The following is a 17,434-nucleotide window of genomic DNA, read 5'->3' on the forward strand; positions in this document are numbered from 1 at the left end:
AACAAAATTGTAGACCTGCACCAGGCTGGGAAGACTGAATCTGCAATAGGTAAGCAGCTTAGTTTGAAGAAATCAACTGTGGGAGCAATTGGTCATATGGTCAGATGAAACCAAAATATAACTTTTTGGTAAAAACTCAACTCGTCGTGTTTGGAGGACAAAGAATGCTGAGTTGCATCCAAAGAACACCATACCTACTGTGAAGCATGGGGAGGTTGTGGTAGATGACAAAGAATGGGTAGAGCTCATGTCGGAACTTGGTTTATGATAAAATAACTTGTATGTCCTAAACCACATGGACAAAATGTGGCTTGCCTTAGATACAATTATCTAGCAAAGTCTATGGCTGTCTGGAATGGTTCTCAATCAGAGGCAGGTGCTTATCGTTGTCTCTGATTGGGAACCATATTTAGGCAGCCATATTCTTTGAGTTTGTCGTGGGTGATTGTCCTTAGTGTCCTATGTGTACTCTCGGTTAGTTTGCACTAGATAGGCTGTTTCGATTACGTTTATTGTTTTGTGTAGTGTTCGTGTTTCTTTATTTTATTAAACATGAATCTCAATCGACACGCTGCAGTTTGGTCCGACTCTCCTTCATCACCACTAGAAAACCGTTACAGAGCACCAATTGGGACTACCTATTACGGCTTTACTGGGTAAGTGAGATCGGTTATTACTGAACCAATTCTGGACTAAAATCTACTTGGTAAACCTGTGATTGTAATACCTCACAAAGTAGACCCTGACAGTCTCCACTGAGCAGAATAGCGAGTACTGAACAAGTATTGTTTCAATCTCAGTTCAACAATTTTGGATTCGGGAATTGTTGGTAATACTACTCACTATAGTATAAGCGATAGGGTTCCTACAAAGGGACATAGTTGATACCTAAATTCAGAAAGACCTCTGACCAAGCCGGCTTATACACTCTACTCTACCGACCTGGTAAATATACTTGCACGTAGACACGTTATAAACTGATATAGGGTTAAGTTAGGAATTTATTGTTACTGGATAAAAAGTGTATGTGAATTGCTGTGTTGATGCTTGATGATTGAATACAAATAAATGTGCATTTTGACGCTTAACTGTTAAGCGATATGCTAAACTAACTAAACTAAGACTCGTTGAGTACAGTTATTACAAAGGGGTTAATTTATAATAGTCTACTACAGAGGAAGGAGAGGGACGCCCTGGTCGAACCAGACCAGCTATATATATAAGTTACCAAAGGTAGAGAATCTAGAGGCAACTTGAGTACTTCTACCTGGAAACAGTTCTTATTACTTATCCAAGTCTCACACTTAAACCAGACAACGAGCGGACAAGGAATCGGATCGAAAGCAACTCGGCTATACCCGCGTTACCTGACAAACAGGTAAACAAAACTCAAGACCCTCAAGTGACCAACCACCGGAGTGTCAACCCCCAACCGTGACAAATCTCATATAATTGTATGTATCTGACAAACATCCTCCTTGGGTAGCTGGCTCATTCTGAAGCTGTGATTGACAGCACCAAAGTTACCTAAGCAACATCCCAGGGTTCCTGTAGCCCATTTTGGACCTACTGTATGACCTCCTGAATGACAGTGTAAAACTTCAAATGATAGTGAAATTCCCCCACTGATTGTTGTGGATGGGAATGGGTCTGGGTCAGTTCCACATAGTACTTGTTTGTTTGAAATAGTGTCTGCAGTTAACAAGGATATTATGATGAAAATATAATGTGTTGATCTCAGTGGAGGCTGTTGAGGGGAGGCCTGCTCATAATAATGGCTAGAACGGAGCAGATGGAATGGCATTAAATCGATGGAAACCATGTGATTGATCTATTTGAGATCATTCCACCTTTTCTGCTCCAGCTGTTACCACGAGCCCGTCTTCCCCAATTAATGTGCCACCAATCTCCTGTGGTTGTCCTTTCCTAAAATTAGAACAAACACAGTTTCAGTGAACCAATCTCGCTCTCAACCACAGCATGCGACAATAACACCATCTTATGACAACATAGAGCCCAACACTAAGAGCCTCACACTGACATGACTGCCATTGCAAAAGGAAAAACCTCAGCAACAATGCTAATGTTGGAACCAAAAGCCTATGTTACCATCAGAGCATATGAGCAGAGTTTAGTGGTTAGGTGCGGCGCTCCATGTCTTTTCCTGCTGCTCCACTAGAACCACTCCGCAATCACAGGAAAAAAACTGCTGCTCCAAATTCGCTCCATTCATTAAAATCTAAATTTAACCGACACCCATCTATTTTTGTGACTACCTGGACCTACCAATTGGTTTTTAAGTACTCAAACCAAACCATATGGATTTGAATGAAAATGATTTTAATTAACATGAAAAAAAGTGAATGTAAGAAGCAAACATAATTTCAAATAGGCTAGGGTACTACGGGGTAATTAGCCACCCCCTAAGAACAATGTCTAACTGCTGACAGTTACCCCTGGGGGCTAGTTACCCTAACGGTGTTGGCATCAAAATCTGGGGTGTGAACTACGTTTCTACTCAAGCGTTGATTGACATGGTAATGGCCCAAAAGTATTAGAGAAAAGTTGAAAAAACGGACCACTGTATGTTAAATCGTGACGTATCATGACATAATGTACAGCAAGCATTATGCAATTCATTCTATGTCGTACAGCATCTCTCCACCAGGTGTAGTGCTTCTCTGGCAGATTAAAAACAAGAAAGGGACAGGGACAGGGGGGATACCTAGTCAATTGTACATCTGAATGCATTCATTTTTTGTGTCATCACTGCAACAGCCTGTTTACCTATGAAGGTAACTTTAGCGCCACCCTACAAACGCGATTCAAATTCGACAAACCTTCAAATAGGTATGTAATAACACATTATATAAACTCTTCATAGTGTTTTATTTACATTTTAGAGGTGGTAAATTGGACAGATCGGGTGAAAAAAGCAATTTCCCACACAGTTTATCTCCCCCTTTCCCTATCACGCAGTAGGTTTCGCTTCCCCACCCGACAGAGCTCATTGCCTTCTTTAATCATGCAGAGATGGGCAGCATGAAGGTCTCATCATGTTTTTGCTGTAAAGGGGAGAAATTGTGCTTTACAATGGTATTCATATTACAGTTGTCTAAAACTATATCTAAAACTTTTTCAAAATGTAAAAAAAAAACGTATTCATTTACCATAAAATCGTTTAAAAATATCTCCAAAAGTTGTGATCACGCAGAGGAATTTTGTTGTTGAGCAAGAGCAGCCAGGGAAAGTGTTGGGCAAATAATTTGGTGACATCTTGTGGTCTTAATGAGAATTACAGGGGGGGGGGGGCAGTTACCCCAGGTGGCTAGTTACCTCCTAGTACCCTATATGTCATATTAAAACCTCTTAGGGCTGCAGCCCTGTACAGGGATCAACATCAGCGGAAATTTCAGAGTGACAACTAATAGTACTCGATACAACTCAAACTTTCATTAAAACACACATGCAGGGTACTCAATTAAAGCTACACTCGTTGTGAATCTAGCCAACATGTCAGATTTTTTAAATGCTTTTCGGCGAAAGCATGAGAAGCTATTATCTGATAGCATGCAAACCCCAAAATACCCAAAGGGGACTTAAACAGAATAATTAGCGTAGCCGGCGCTACACAAAACGCAGAAATAAAATATAAAACATTAATTACCTTTGACGAGCTTCTTTGTTGGCACTCCTATGTCCCATAAACATCACAATTGGGTCTTTTTTTCGATTAAATCTGTCCATGTATACCCAAAATGTCCATTTATGAAACCCGTCTGATCCATGAAAAAGCACCGTTCCAAAACGCAACGTCATTTTTTTAAAATTAAAAAAGTTGCCTATAAACTTTGACAAAACACTTCAAACTACTTTTGTAATCCAACTTTAGGTATTAGTAAACGTTAATTGATCAAATTGATCACGGGGCGATCTGTATTCAATAGCAGCACGTTTTGAAATGATGGTCCATTTTCTCTCTGTCAAAACTTCCTGCTGTGTATTCGATAACAGGAAGTGCCTATTTCTCATCTGACCAAGGATTAACTTCAATCTAAATACCAGTACTGGCGACATCGCATGGAAGCTGTAGGCATTGTAAACTGGTCGCTATCTATTTTCCCTTGCCATAGACAATACAGAGACTGGTGGAGGGATATATATATATATATTTTTTTTGTGAACAGTTTTCCTTGGGATTTTGCCTGCTAAACACGTTCTGTTATAGTCACAGACATGATTTAACCAGTTTTATAAACTTCAGAGTGTTTTCTATCCACACATACTAATCATATACATATACTATATTCCTGGCATGAGTAGCAGGACGTTGAAATTTTGTGCGATTTTTAACAAAAAGTTATATAAACACTAAATAGGTCAGGAGAAAATGATTTAGGCTATATTATTTCAAGGCTATAGCCTACAAATAAATACATTGTGAAGCATTTTTGAGTGCGACACAATAGGCTGGTGGGGACATAAAGCGTACAGCATTTAAACAACATTTCGTTGTATTAAATCATTATAGTCTATAAATTGCGCCTAATAGGCGGTGTCTTACTTATAATTAAATACAAATTAAACGAATAATAACTTAATAGTGCTTTCTTTTGAATTCACTTAGAAACAAGAGCCACTGGGACACCCTTTTGGCCACTCTTGGCAGAGATGCATTTTAAAAACAAAATATGTATAGGTCTGAAGGTTTTTAGGCAAAGTAACCCAATCAAAACGGAAAGCTCATTGAACGTGGCCTATTGGGCCAAATCAATTATGGCCTATTGTATAGATGATAGAACGAAAATGAACGAAACGTTTAAGATATTAGATTTTTAGTTTATAAATACTTTGCTACAATGACACACTTAGTGATCTACCCGCCTAGTTAATTTATTTTAGCATGTGCACGGAATAAGTACACCATCATGCCTTTGGGATATGTGTCTTTTCAGATTCCACAATGAGCCTTTAGTTCTGGGCACTCCCTCTCTTGCTCTTGGTCCTCATCTTTGTTAGTCACCTTGATTTAGCACCTGTGTGTTTTTAGCCATTTCTTTATGGAAATATTTAGCGAACTCCATGACAATAGCTAGAGCAAGGGGCTATAGCAGCACACAAGTAGACTACAAATGCATGCTGGGGCGGGCATGCCCTGAGCTCGTGAAGTGAGCGCAACTGGAGCGAAATTGGAGCGGGCGAGAAGGCGAAGACTCCAGCCTTTGGGAATCTCGATCAACGCTTCAATCAAATTGGGCACGTTCCGCTCCTTTCTCTGCTCCGCTCACATACTCTTAGTTGCCATGGGTACTGAAATAAGTCACTGCATGAAACTCTCCCCCTCCCCTTGCCATTGGACATTCTTTACGGGTCTGACTGCCTCCCTCAGGGCTGACCAAATAAAGGATTTAGCCAAGTACCTGCAGATTTAAAGGGCACACATTTCCCTGTGTCAGACCATTTATTATTTAGAATTAGGATTGTTTGACAGTGTCCTGACCATAGAGATCCTATTCAGTTTGTTAAGTATTCTAATTCCTAATTATATGGTCCTGACACTAAATTAGATAAACTGTCAAAAAGGTTCTGTCACAAAGTAGACCAAAAAGCAGTTAGTCTACACAGCTGTTTCCTCTGAGAAATGCTAGAGTCTACTTTATCGTCTACAATCACTGAGTTAATTACCATAATAATGCTGTGATATTGTATTAGAAATACTTGTATAATACCGTAATACTAGTATTATAGATGGATCATGTTTACTGATGTAGCTGTGTTATTAATACATCATCAGAATGTAGTCTAATAATAGAAACAAATATCAATAACTTTATCAATCAAATCAATGACCTAAAATGAAAACGTCAAGATCATATTTAGCGAAACACATTCTTCTAATTCATCCCAGGGCACATGCAGTGTAGCCACAGTGCAGTGCAACCTGAGGTGGCTGTTTTCCAGCTCTACCTTGTTTATCTACCAATGAGCTTCTGTTTTAAGGTACAATCAGTAATTTCAACAGTCTGACCCTGACACTTTTGTTTGTAAAAATGAGGAATGGGGAAACTGTTCGACAATTGCTAAACTGATATTCTTGAAAATTATAGGTATATATTTTAGCCTAGCCAGCCCTATGGCAATCATTAATTTAACAATTTAACAGCAGAAACTATTACAGATTGCGCCTTTAAGAAGCGGTTCGTTCATTCCCCCGCCCTCTCCAAAGGCAGCAGAAAAGCGTTTGACGTGGCATAGGGTCCGGAGATGACATAGTTGAACATCACCGCAGCTAGCCTGCTACATCTTGCTATTCAAGTATAGCCTACTGTAAGTAACGATAGGTTTGCAGAATAGGTGAGCGACACGAACGACCAAGACCGTCTGCTCTAAAGCATGAATCTCCCCAACGTGCTGCAATCAGAGGAAATTATGTGGTTCTTCTTTTTCGTCAGCTTCCTTAACTGTGTGTCGGCCTATGATGTAGATCTGAAGAAACTGGATGGTCTCGCAAAAGCGAAGGTGGAGGTAGGCTTGAGTAAGAATATTAACGCAATTAGATTCGTAAACAAAGACACTCCAAGTAGCCTAAGATAACAATAATGAATAAGAAGCAGGCTTTTATAAACATATTTGTCGATATAATTATGGATCATGTTTTGGTATTATTGGATACACGTATAGCTCAATACATTTTGATTAGTTTTGAGGGAAATATTGGGTAGCTTAACTGTTGTCCTATGTGCGCATGCGTAGGTTTTTGGGAGGAGGAAAATTAATGAATGAAACGTTTAAACCCTCGCGTCTGCTCCTATGGGTGTCTATCCATGTTATTGGCTTTTGTTCAAACATTTTGGTAAATAACATTAATTGCAATAGTGATTCCACTGCACATTATACTATTCTAATGGGTTGAGACTCATGGGCATTTATAGGACTAAATGATAGGCTATTCTCTGTAATCATTCTGTGTTACAATAGAATGCCAGTGAATTACATCAACGTGGCTGCAAGATGAGACCTCAAATTACAGTGGACTAACAATGCCCTTTTCAGACTTTCTTCTCATTGTGAGAACTTATCATCCAGGGTGCATCACACATGCCAGGATCTTTGAGTGAAAAATGTGTTGTCAAGTTGGCATTTACCTGTGGGATATCTACCTATCAGCAGGTAGTAATGAATTTCAGAGCAGAGCTGTAAGCTTGGCCACATATCTATGTACCCATGGATGTGCAAATCACATCCCTCTCCCATGGGCTAAACAAAATATCATTACATAGGGCAGGGATCATCAACTAGATTCAGCCGAGGCTTTTTTTCTTGAGCAGATGGTTGGGGGTCCATAACATAATTACAAATAATATGTAGACTGCAAATTGACCGCAAGAAGCCCAAACAGATATATTTCACTAACAATAATTAGAAACCTTTCTTACATTGTATGTGACGATCATGTCTCTCTATAATGCGTGGGAATACTTGGGAACAGATTTCCCAAATTAAAATCACTTGGAGCTGATTTAGTCCTTTATGTCCAACAATGAAAATAAAATTGCTTATTTTTTGCTCAACCATCCGCGGCCGCCAGTTGGAACTCTTTCTTACATGGGGCCTACAATATAGTATAGGCCTATGGTATCTCAACAAGAGGCAACATGTTTTTCAGACAGTGAGTGCTTCACTTGTGCCCAGATGGTGCGATAAGTCCCTTTATCTGGTGATAGTCCTGACTCCTACAGTACTAATGGGTCAGGAGGACCACCTGGGTCTGAATCATACCCAGTCAGTCACCCACTGCCCTGCTCCTGTCCTGGTGGGATTTATAACCACTATCCTGCTTAATCTTTTTCTCAGTCTTGCGGTGGATGACAGCTGAACAGGCTGAGAGAGGTAAGAGCTTAAGTAGGCCTATTGTTATCAACAGTCCTCTCTGTATATGTACAGTATTATTGTTATTTTGCAATTGATGAAATGCTCAGAAATATCACTGCCTGCCCAACAAAGCAGAGTTACACTAACCATCAACTCTTCAACCCCTCAGGTCAAAGCCTTTGTGACCCAGGACATTCCTCTTTAGTATCCTTTCATTTTGGTGATGGCAGACGTACAGAGTTGTGATAGCCGATGTGTGGTAGGCAGGTCCTCTGCCGTGATGTGGAAGCCATGCACAGGTTGACAATGTTTAACTGATTTAACCATCTCAGAATAAATCATTAACAGCCTTACTGTTTTATAAACTATGTAAGGGGCCAATCCGCAGTTGAAACAATAAGAGGTAACCTCACCACTGTTCTGGTAAAAAGCTGAGGGATGGGGCTAGAGAACTGTAACCAATCAAATGTACCCTCCATTGACCATCTATGATATCAAAATTATAGTTTTAACCATGTTTTGAGGCTAAACAGTGTTTGTTTACAAACATTGTAGTAAAACAAGCTTAGATTTTGGGTTCTGATTGGGTACGACAGTTGAACTAAGCTAATTTATTTAAGTTATATTCTTCAAGAATCAATGGTGGACATATAATTGATGGTGGATATATAATTGATTTATAAGTCCAAAAATGAATGTAGCAACTGCCCCTTTGATGTTAAGCGCTACCAAATGTTGTAACGAAAACAAAATTACACAGCAGCTAAACTTACTATACATTTGTACTCGTCATCTGACCAAGTAATTGAAAGCTATTTCTGCAGACAGAAGCCTAATATATATATATATATGCTGATAGCCATACCTTTACCCTGCAGATAGCTTTCTGTCCTGAAGCAGTCACAGCTCCAGCATGTAAGACTTTCCTGAAGTGATCTCATAACTGAAGTGCTTCATACATTTCCCTGTCATGTATGGAGGCTGGAGCACAAAGTCCAAGCTGTAAATGACCATACTTCCTCACTAGCTGGTGTGATGACAGACAGCAGGCAGGGGCACTGGTGCGTGAAGGAAGTTGTCCTGGCCTGAGGTGTCAGACACCCGTCAACTGTGTGCAGGCACTGTGTTTGCATTGCATTTCCTTGTTTGACTCTGTTTGTAACCCTTGACTCATGCCATCCCAGCCATAACCTGGTAATGAAGCACATCCCTGGGGCTGACCCCGAGCTTGTCCTCCTCAACCACTACTACGAAGAGCTGGACGTAAGTGAGCTGCTGAAACAGATGTTTTACTGTACCTTTAACACATCTCTGGTGTTAATGATTTACTGTAGGTTCTCACTAGTGCACTATAATTGTTAATGAAAGATTGGTCATAAATGTTGCAGGCTTACTTATCTAGAGATGCATGCATGTAAAGGGTGGGCCTACTACTGCACAGAAATTGTATGACAAACTCATCTGTGCAAGCTACAGCTTGTGGAAGAATAGAGAGCTCTTGTGAGGATAGGCATCTCACCTAAATGTATATGCCCTGTTCAGCGGATTGCCCTGTCTGACATGACCCGCTCTGAGATCAATGAGCTGCTGGAGAAGTTGGGCTTCTACAAGAAGGCTCAGCCTGAGGACCAGGTCCCAGAGGAGTTCCGCTTCTCCCCTGCCAAGGACAGCCCCTTCAAAGCAACCCCCTCTTCAGCCCCCGCAGACAACGCTTCCTCAGATTCTGACGCAGAGGCCAAGCACTCTGACCTGTAATCCTCACAGCAGTAAAGAGTCTGCAGTCTGTGTGGACCTGGACAGACAGGGTTACTCCAGTGCTGGTCCATGACCAGTTTGTTTCTGTAGCTCATAACATAATTATTTGGGATCAGAACACGGGACAAGCAGATCCTGGTTCAGCACTTGGGGTAACTGTCTCTCTGTAGCATCTGAAAAGGTTACACAATTTTTATCTTCTGTTTGTCCATTTTTTCAGGTGATGTGTATGATTTCCCACTGTGTCAAGTGTCTTAAGGGGTCTCTCCTCTGATAATCTCTCTCGTGTGTCTAATGACTTCCTGTCCGCTGTGGAACTGAATGACGCCCCTGGCTGTAAAATCTCCTGATTGGCTTGGGGCCGATGCAACGTGTCCTGGTGGGTAGGGCTTAGGCACACAAGGGGATTCAAGTGATGAGATGACAATTGTAAAACAAAAAATTTAACTTTCAATATTTTTGTATGATGTCCCATTTGTAGAATGTCCATCTTAAAATCAAACTCCCATTGTGCATGCACACACAGGAAAAAAAATAAGTGTTAGAGTAGAAGACACACGGTTTCTTAAATTGGTTTAATTAATTCACATTCATTGTGGTGTACAGAAACATTGAATTGACTGTGTCCAAGCATGTATGTACAGGATTAACTAGTTTGTGGAAACTTTCTGGTTGCGGAATATTAAATTGTCGTAACCATATTTTCTTAACTCTGCATTGTTGGAAAAGGACCCATAAGTAAGCATTTCATTGTTAGTCGACACCTGTTTACGAAACGTGACAAAATTTAGATTTAGTACATTTCTCTAGTCTCAATTAGTGAAATAAATCAAAACCAGTTCTAAAACCAACAAAAGAAACCATAAAACATTTATTTAGCTAGAATTCAGAAAATATACATGGGCAATAAAGTACATTCAGCCTTTATCATTAATATTCTCCTGTCATAATCAACTGTGCTGAAAGCCAGCTTTCATTGGGCCCAAGAATTTAGAGAAGGGAAGTTGGCTGGTTCCTCTAGGTTCCGGCCTTTCCAGGGAGTCTTTCCTAGCCACCGTGCTTCTACACCTGCATTGCTTGCTGTTTGGGGTTTTAGGCTGGGTTTCTGTACATCAGTTGATGTAAGAAGGGCTTTATAACTACATTTGATTGGTTGGCCTCTAACAAACCTTTTCATATTCAAATGTTTATTTAACCAGGCAAGTCAGTTAAGAACATTCTTATAATGACGGCTAAACCCGGACGACGCTGGGCCAATTGTGCGCTGCCCTATGGGACTCCCAATCACGGCTGGTTGTGATACAGCCTGGAATCGAATCAGGGTCTGTAGTGACACCTCTAGAGCTGAGAAGCAGTGCCTTGCGCCACTCGGGAGCCCACAAATACTGACATTACCATTAACAAACTATAGCCTGTACAAATGTTTTCATAGATGGACTCATGAAACAAAACTTCAAAGCATATGGTATGACCACCAACAAAAATGTTACCCAAGCATAATTAAAGAGCTGTGTGTTTGCTGGGTGGGCTGATGCTGGCAGTGTGAATGTGACAACCCCATGCCAATAAATTTTTTTAGACCCCAATGTAGCGAACAGCAGCAAGGACAAGGACAAAAGGTGTGATAATCTAGAAACACCAATGTGTGATTTACCTGTCTGAGCGGAACTTGGAACCTACTTTTCAACACTGGTGTTTCTCCACAGACCAAAATTATGTAAATATTCTGAGTGGTGTAAATACACAATTATAGTTTCACAACTACTATCACAATCTAGTCTGGCTTCAACCTCAGTGAGTCTGTAGATTCAGATATTGGTTTTGCATCACCTTCAGTGTTTCGGCAGAACCTGGAAGCATACGGTTTTCAGGGGAAAAGCAGAGAAGAGACAAAGCCTGAACCTTGTAGAACCTTCTCATGCGTTTCTTTACACCTGCTACGTTAGTGCTGCATAGACGGATCCGCCAATTTCATGCTGCCAGCTACTGAATAACATCGGGCGGCAGCTAGCTTAGTGGTTAGAGTAAGGATGGACAACTCCATTCCTTGGGAGCCTGATTGGTTTCACACTTTTGCTTCAGCAAACACACCTGACTCCAATAATCAACTAATCATGATCTTCAGTATAGAATGCAGTTAGTTTAATGAGCTGTGTTTGATAGGGATGGAAAAAAAGTGACACCACTCCGGCCCCCGAGGACTAGAGTTGCCCATCCCTGGGTTAGAGTGTGGGGCTTGTAACCTAAAGGGCGGTAGTTCAAATCCTCGAGCCAACAAGGTGAAAAATCTGTCTGATCCTTTGAGCAAGGCATTTAATCCTAATTGGTCTAGGGTCCAGACCCTGGCCGTGATCCCACTTTCTTGAGGATGTCTCAGGGAGTTGTGATATGCAAAAAACAATTAATTAAATAATTCACACATGCGTATTAATAAATACTTGTACATGTGTGTAATAGGATAAATATAAGCACCCACCAAATAATAATTAACATCCCTCCATACCAAGCACTATTTAAAACAATTCAAATAGATGTGTTTAGCAGATTTGGTAACACCTTTAACAGTACCAGAGTGGGGACTGAAGGAATATTAACAATGCCTCATATCATATTTTTTTTCTTCATCATCGCCAACAGCTTGAGTAACATCTTGCAATTGTCACAGAAAACTAAACAATGTAGGCATTAATGTGGGTGAGGGAATACAGTAAAATTCCTATCATGTACATTTAATGTAGGGTTTTGTTGGTGCTAAATCTTCAGACTTCCAAACCATGTATAGAACTGCCTTGTGACTGATAGGCTGTACAACTAAATATCAGTATAAAATAACAATTAAAGCTTAAAGATGCTCTATTAAGACGGGAAGGTTCGCACAGCCTAAACAAATGTGTTCAGAGGAAGGGAATTTATCTGTCTGGCATGCCACCATCATCAACAAAGATAATCATAAGATGAATGCCAACACCTACACACTCCCCACCCTGTTGGCCATCAGAGATGTGCAAATCAGTAACACCCCTCACTCAGAGTCGGGGCTGCTGTCTTTTGGGACATGGGTGGTGTTCAGGACCAGGGCTCAGGAGAGGGGTGCGATGGGGGAAGATACACAGTGAGCAGATCAGAGGTTGGTGCCCTGGAGTTTGGCGAGTTTCATCTCGTGCCTGCGCAGGTGATTGACCAGTGACTGCACATAGGTGAACACACACTTGGAGTCAGGCTTCCTCCCCATGATCATCATGTCCTCTACCTCCAACAGGGGCATACAGTTGGCACATTCCCTAGGGGACGGAGACATATGGTGAGACAGAGAAAGGGAGAGAGGGAGCGGTGGGGAGATGGAGAAAGATGTACAGAGTGATGGTAAGGATAAAATGATGTTCTCTCCACACACTGCTCTCATAACAGCTTTTTTATCCACCCAAACTAACCAGACACGAGGGAGCTCCTCTACAAATAATTAGTTTCAAAAAAGCATTATAGGCATACATTTAGGAGATGTACAGAGACCATTCCAAACATTCTGCCATTAGCTAAACAAAATAATCTATGTGCAATGCATGCATATAACCACAGGGGGGCACACTTGACAAACTACTCATCACTGACAGTACTGCAGATGACTGACTGTTAAAACAGTGCGAGCTGCCCAGCTGGGAGAGCAGGGGAACGAGAGCTCTGGGAAACAGCTGCAAGGTGGGAGACCGAGTGAGCACAACTACTAAAACAGCAGATGGTAACCTAGCCCCTCAAAGAGAGACAAATGTCAACACTGTAAAACTCTTAAGTTTCCCCTTTAATGTTTTAGATTCTGAAGAGGTAAATTCAGCGATGGCTGTTATAAACTGACCAGGCGTTAAGTAGAAAACTATTCTGAAGTCACTAAATGAGAGGAGATGATACACATGTTTCACACACCACAGGTCTGACATTTCTTTTTCCTCTCCACTTTGTTTCCAATCTCTGTTTCCACTCCAGTGTTGTGGCAGCTCCTTTTAAAGTGTGGATCTGCAGATGGGGAGTGCTGATGGTTGGCCCTTTGCCTGGCTGGAGCCTGGCTCTGAGTGCAGTCACACACTCACAGTCCATGTTTGGGCCTCTGGACCCCAGCACCAGGCTCACAGGATGGAGAAAACTGCACTCTGACCTCTACCTTGACACACTCCAACACTTCCTACCACTTCATTTGACTTCCTGTAGGTTAATGATCATGTTTATATTAATGGATAACTCACTGTTCTCCTCATAATATGAATAACCAGTGGTATTTCCGGTGGAACTGTTGTTGATCCTGCCATTCACCTCCCCACTCCACAACATTAACTCCTACACCCACAGTCACACACTGGGAGAATCTCAATTGGGTTTTCTCAATTCCTCGCATCCTGTCCTCTATCCTCTCCTGTTGAAAAAGGTCAAAGGTATTCGAGAATAGGAGTCGAGGAGAAGAAACCAATGTGCTTGTATGAAATGACTCCTCAATTAGCTCGTCATCAGGAAGATTAAGTTTACAGCAGAGGAATCCCAAAATACATGTGTAAAGTGGTAAAAATAAATGTTTATAGATATAAGTAGCATTTCGTTTTTAAATGCATTCATGCTTTTCTCCTCTGAGCAAACGGCTGATTCAAGGGGATGAGGTAGATTTCAAAACTCTTCCGTGCAGCAAACACTTCGGTACCCTCCGCCGGAGGAGGCAATCTAGGAGCTGATTAAACTCCTCCCTTCACCTATTAAAACATTTAAAACTCTCCTACATATGGCGACTACTTATCGGTTTCCAGGTGATGGCCGAGAGGAGGACGGAGGAGTCGAGTAAAGGATGGACTTTTCCCCAATTGAGAATCTCCCACTCACACCAATCCCACCCCATAAACCCCCAGCACCAGCATGAGGTTCCTCCGTGGGCCTGTTCCCTCTCTCACCATGAGTGCATTTGGGGTCCTAGGGGTGTGACTCTAGGAAGAGTTTTTGGTTTTAACCAGGCCCTTGGTCACCAGGCCCCTGTAGAACTCCTGCAGGTACGTGTACACACACTTCCAATCCGGCTCACGCATCCGCACCATGTCCTCCACGTCCAACAGCTCGGGACAATCAGCCAGCTTCCTGCACCCGCACCCCGGAGAGGGAGCAGGGGGAGAGAGGGTATGAGAAAGAAGAGGGAGGAAGAGAGAGAGACAGAAAAAAGTGCAGAAAATATATAGCGAGAAGGTACAGATATAAGTCAACAGACAGAAGGAAAGAAGGAGGATGAGAGAGAAAGAAGCAGTGAGCAGCCAAACAAGAGGAATACCCAGGGTGTGGAGAGGGAGAGAGAAAAGACAAAAACAAACCATAACATTACATTGCCTGTGTCGACAGACATATCCAGGAGTTGACGTGCTTCATGAACAACGTGACACATATGGGCGAGTACACACGCAGACACAAAATGGAAAATGAAGCGGCAGGCGCCGTTTTGTTTGTTCTGTGCACTGAGACAAAAGACTTGGACATGGGGGTATAGGGACATCAACCATAGAACATTGGTTTTGTTTTGTCCAGTACAAAAACAAGAGACAAGGAAAAAACAACAAGAATTCTACAATCACAAAGACATGGACCACAGGGTGAACCTAGAAGAGAAAGACACTGGTGGTGAGTGTGTGAGAGGGGTCCAGTTGAGGCACACTGGCAGGTTGTGGGGGAGGAGGGGGTGAGGTTGGTGCCCAGGGAAAGGAGTGACAGTGCAGCAGAGTGACAAAGAGGGGGTTGTGGGGGTAGCTAGGAGGAACACGTGTTTGACAATCTGGTGGTTACGTCATCATGGTCGTAACAGGTGACCTCAGCAGACACTGGTGGGTGACAGGACAAAGGTTGACAGTACATGACCTCATCAAAATAAGAGGTGACAGAGAGAGTGAGGAAGAGGAGATGGACAGATTAAAGGAGAGAGAGAAGGAGAGGGGTCTGGGAGGCAGTCAGTCGAGTGCTCTTCCTGTACTGTAGTAACCTGGTGGCTGTTGGGAAGGGGTCAGTCTCAGGTGTTTCCTGGTTTAGTTCAGGGTTGGTGGATGGAGGGTCACGTCACACAGCGGTTACTGAGGAGAGCATCTCTGAGAGGAGAGAGTGGATGGAGAGTGGAGGTTTAGAGGTACAGGACATAGTAGTAGTAGATCCAGAAGCTGACTTGATTGACCTGAGAGAGAGAGGAAGGATACAACTGAGCAGTGGGCCCAGGCTCATCACAACCCTCTCACTGTAGGCCCCTTGACACACAGTGAGTTGAGTAAAACAGGTGAATCTGATGCATCCAAAAGGCTGAATTCTGTGGATGCACATTCTCTTCCTACCTCAGGCAGACAGTTGTACTACTGTACGTGGATGGGTAGTTAGGTGGTAGCAAGGGTGAGGGTGGTGAGAACCCAGAGGTCCTGTACTGCTGAGCCTGAGGAATCCATAGACTGGCAGCTCAGTGTTGATCTTACATAGGTCAAACAAACATACCCAATAGAGGGATCAAATCTGTTCCAAGAAGGAGGAGTGTGTTGGTTTTGGGAAGAGAAAGGCGAGGGAAGTAGTTTGTCTTTGGGTTCTCAAGATGTTTGACTGATTTTGAGTTCAATGGGTGGGCAAAGAGTTGGTTAGACAGCTACAGTGGATCTAATTCCCCAAAAACAGAGCCTTGGGGAGGTCAGACGATTGATGGTCTTGGGGACGGAGGAAGTTTAGAAGATGGTGCACTCAGATCCTGGTCCATTCTGCTGTAAATGGCCACGGGGCAACGCCAAGAGTGAAGCTTCCATTTACCCCAGGTCTGAAGTTCTGATGAAATGTTATACTCCGAGACATGACATTCAGTAAATCTATGAGCGTCTGCATGACGTACAGTTTACAAGTGTAAGTATTTGTGTATGTGTGTACTCACTCTGCAGTGCTGAAGGCCACCTCAAAGTTGTGTCTGCGGTTGGCAGGGGTGAGAGAGGAGTAGTCAAAGGCCTCTGGGAAGAAGTTATGGACCAGGGCACAGAACGCCATGCCATCACTCCAACTGGATGAGAAGTTCTGGATGTCCACATTCTGCAGGGGGAAAGAGAGGAGGAGAGAAATGATTCAATCACAAAGCATGAGCCAATGGTCACCCAACAGACTTCAGAGTATGTGAGAGAACACAGCATTGCTGACAGAGAACACATGGCGGAATGTTTTGCATGCAGTAGAGGGGTTATATAAAAGACCTAACCCTCATACCAGGATGAACTAAAGTGTGAATGCCTCAGATCTGGACACTCAGGACGGTGCCATTGTGGGTTGGCTCACCTGGTATGAGCGGGTCTTGGCGCGGCACCAGTCCAGGAGCATCTGTTTAATGGAGTTGGCATTGGGCACCACGCAACTAGCCGAGCGCTGGACTGTGTTCACCTTGGCAACGGCTTTATTTCCTGGCCTGAAGAAGAGGGATTGGTTTATGCTTGTATTGACGTTTTCTCCTTCTTTACTATTCTTAGTCATTTATATCCTCACCCTCCGCTCTCCTTGTCCAGTTTCTCGATCATGGCTTTGCGGGACTGTGCGGCGGACATCTTGGGCAGAGTCTGGGCTCTCATCAGCTCCTTGCGCTTCTCTGCCTGCCGGCGCTCTGCAGCACGGGACGCGGAGTCGTCCTCGCGGTCAAACACACTGATGGATGGAAGAAGAAAGGAAGAGAGAAGGGGTCAATTACCGTTCAACACAATGTCAGTCAATCCTATAGGGGTTGCTGAGAAGGAGGGTTAAAGACACAGAATTCAATAGAACACAGTATTATATTGTATTGCTATGGGTTCAG

The 17,434-nt window shown here is 42.6% G+C and overlaps 3 protein-coding genes across 4 annotated transcripts in view; 1 reads left to right on the top strand and 2 right to left on the bottom strand.

Moving 5' to 3' along the window:
- Positions 1-8,837, bottom strand: part of LOC112262860 (inositol polyphosphate 5-phosphatase K) — a 42,851-nt gene extending 34,014 nt beyond the window's left edge. The window contains exon 1 of one of the 2 annotated variants that reach the window (XM_024438666.2): positions 8,738-8,837. In XM_024438666.2, the coding sequence (XP_024294434.2) occupies positions 8,738-8,813 (76 nt within the window). In that variant the 5' untranslated portion in view covers positions 8,814-8,837. The remainder of the gene's footprint in view (positions 1-8,737) is intronic. The other variant, XM_024438668.2, reaches the window with a different exon arrangement.
- Positions 6,232-10,328, top strand: selenom (selenoprotein M). The gene is made up of 5 exons (XM_024438670.2): positions 6,232-6,525; positions 7,855-7,890; positions 8,042-8,076; positions 9,057-9,135; positions 9,415-10,328. Exons 1-5 carry the CDS (start codon positions 6,394-6,396, stop codon positions 9,625-9,627), a joined length of 495 nt encoding a protein of 164 aa, XP_024294438.1. The 5' UTR covers positions 6,232-6,393; the 3' UTR covers positions 9,628-10,328.
- The window catches only part of LOC112262858 (smoothelin), a 48,651-nt gene continuing 41,400 nt past the window's right edge, over positions 10,184-17,434 (bottom strand). The window contains exons 17-20 of the mRNA XM_042331093.1: positions 17,131-17,286; positions 16,927-17,053; positions 16,535-16,686; positions 10,184-12,908 (exon numbers count right to left, since the gene is read on the bottom strand). Coding sequence (XP_042187027.1) covers positions 12,749-12,908; positions 16,535-16,686; positions 16,927-17,053; positions 17,131-17,286 — 595 coding nt within the window. The 3' untranslated portion in view covers positions 10,184-12,748. The remainder of the gene's footprint in view (positions 12,909-16,534; positions 16,687-16,926; positions 17,054-17,130; positions 17,287-17,434) is intronic.

Source organism: Oncorhynchus tshawytscha, linkage group LG12 (assembly GCF_018296145.1).
Source record: "Oncorhynchus tshawytscha isolate Ot180627B linkage group LG12, Otsh_v2.0, whole genome shotgun sequence".
Taxonomy (NCBI): Eukaryota; Metazoa; Chordata; class Actinopteri; order Salmoniformes; family Salmonidae; genus Oncorhynchus; species Oncorhynchus tshawytscha.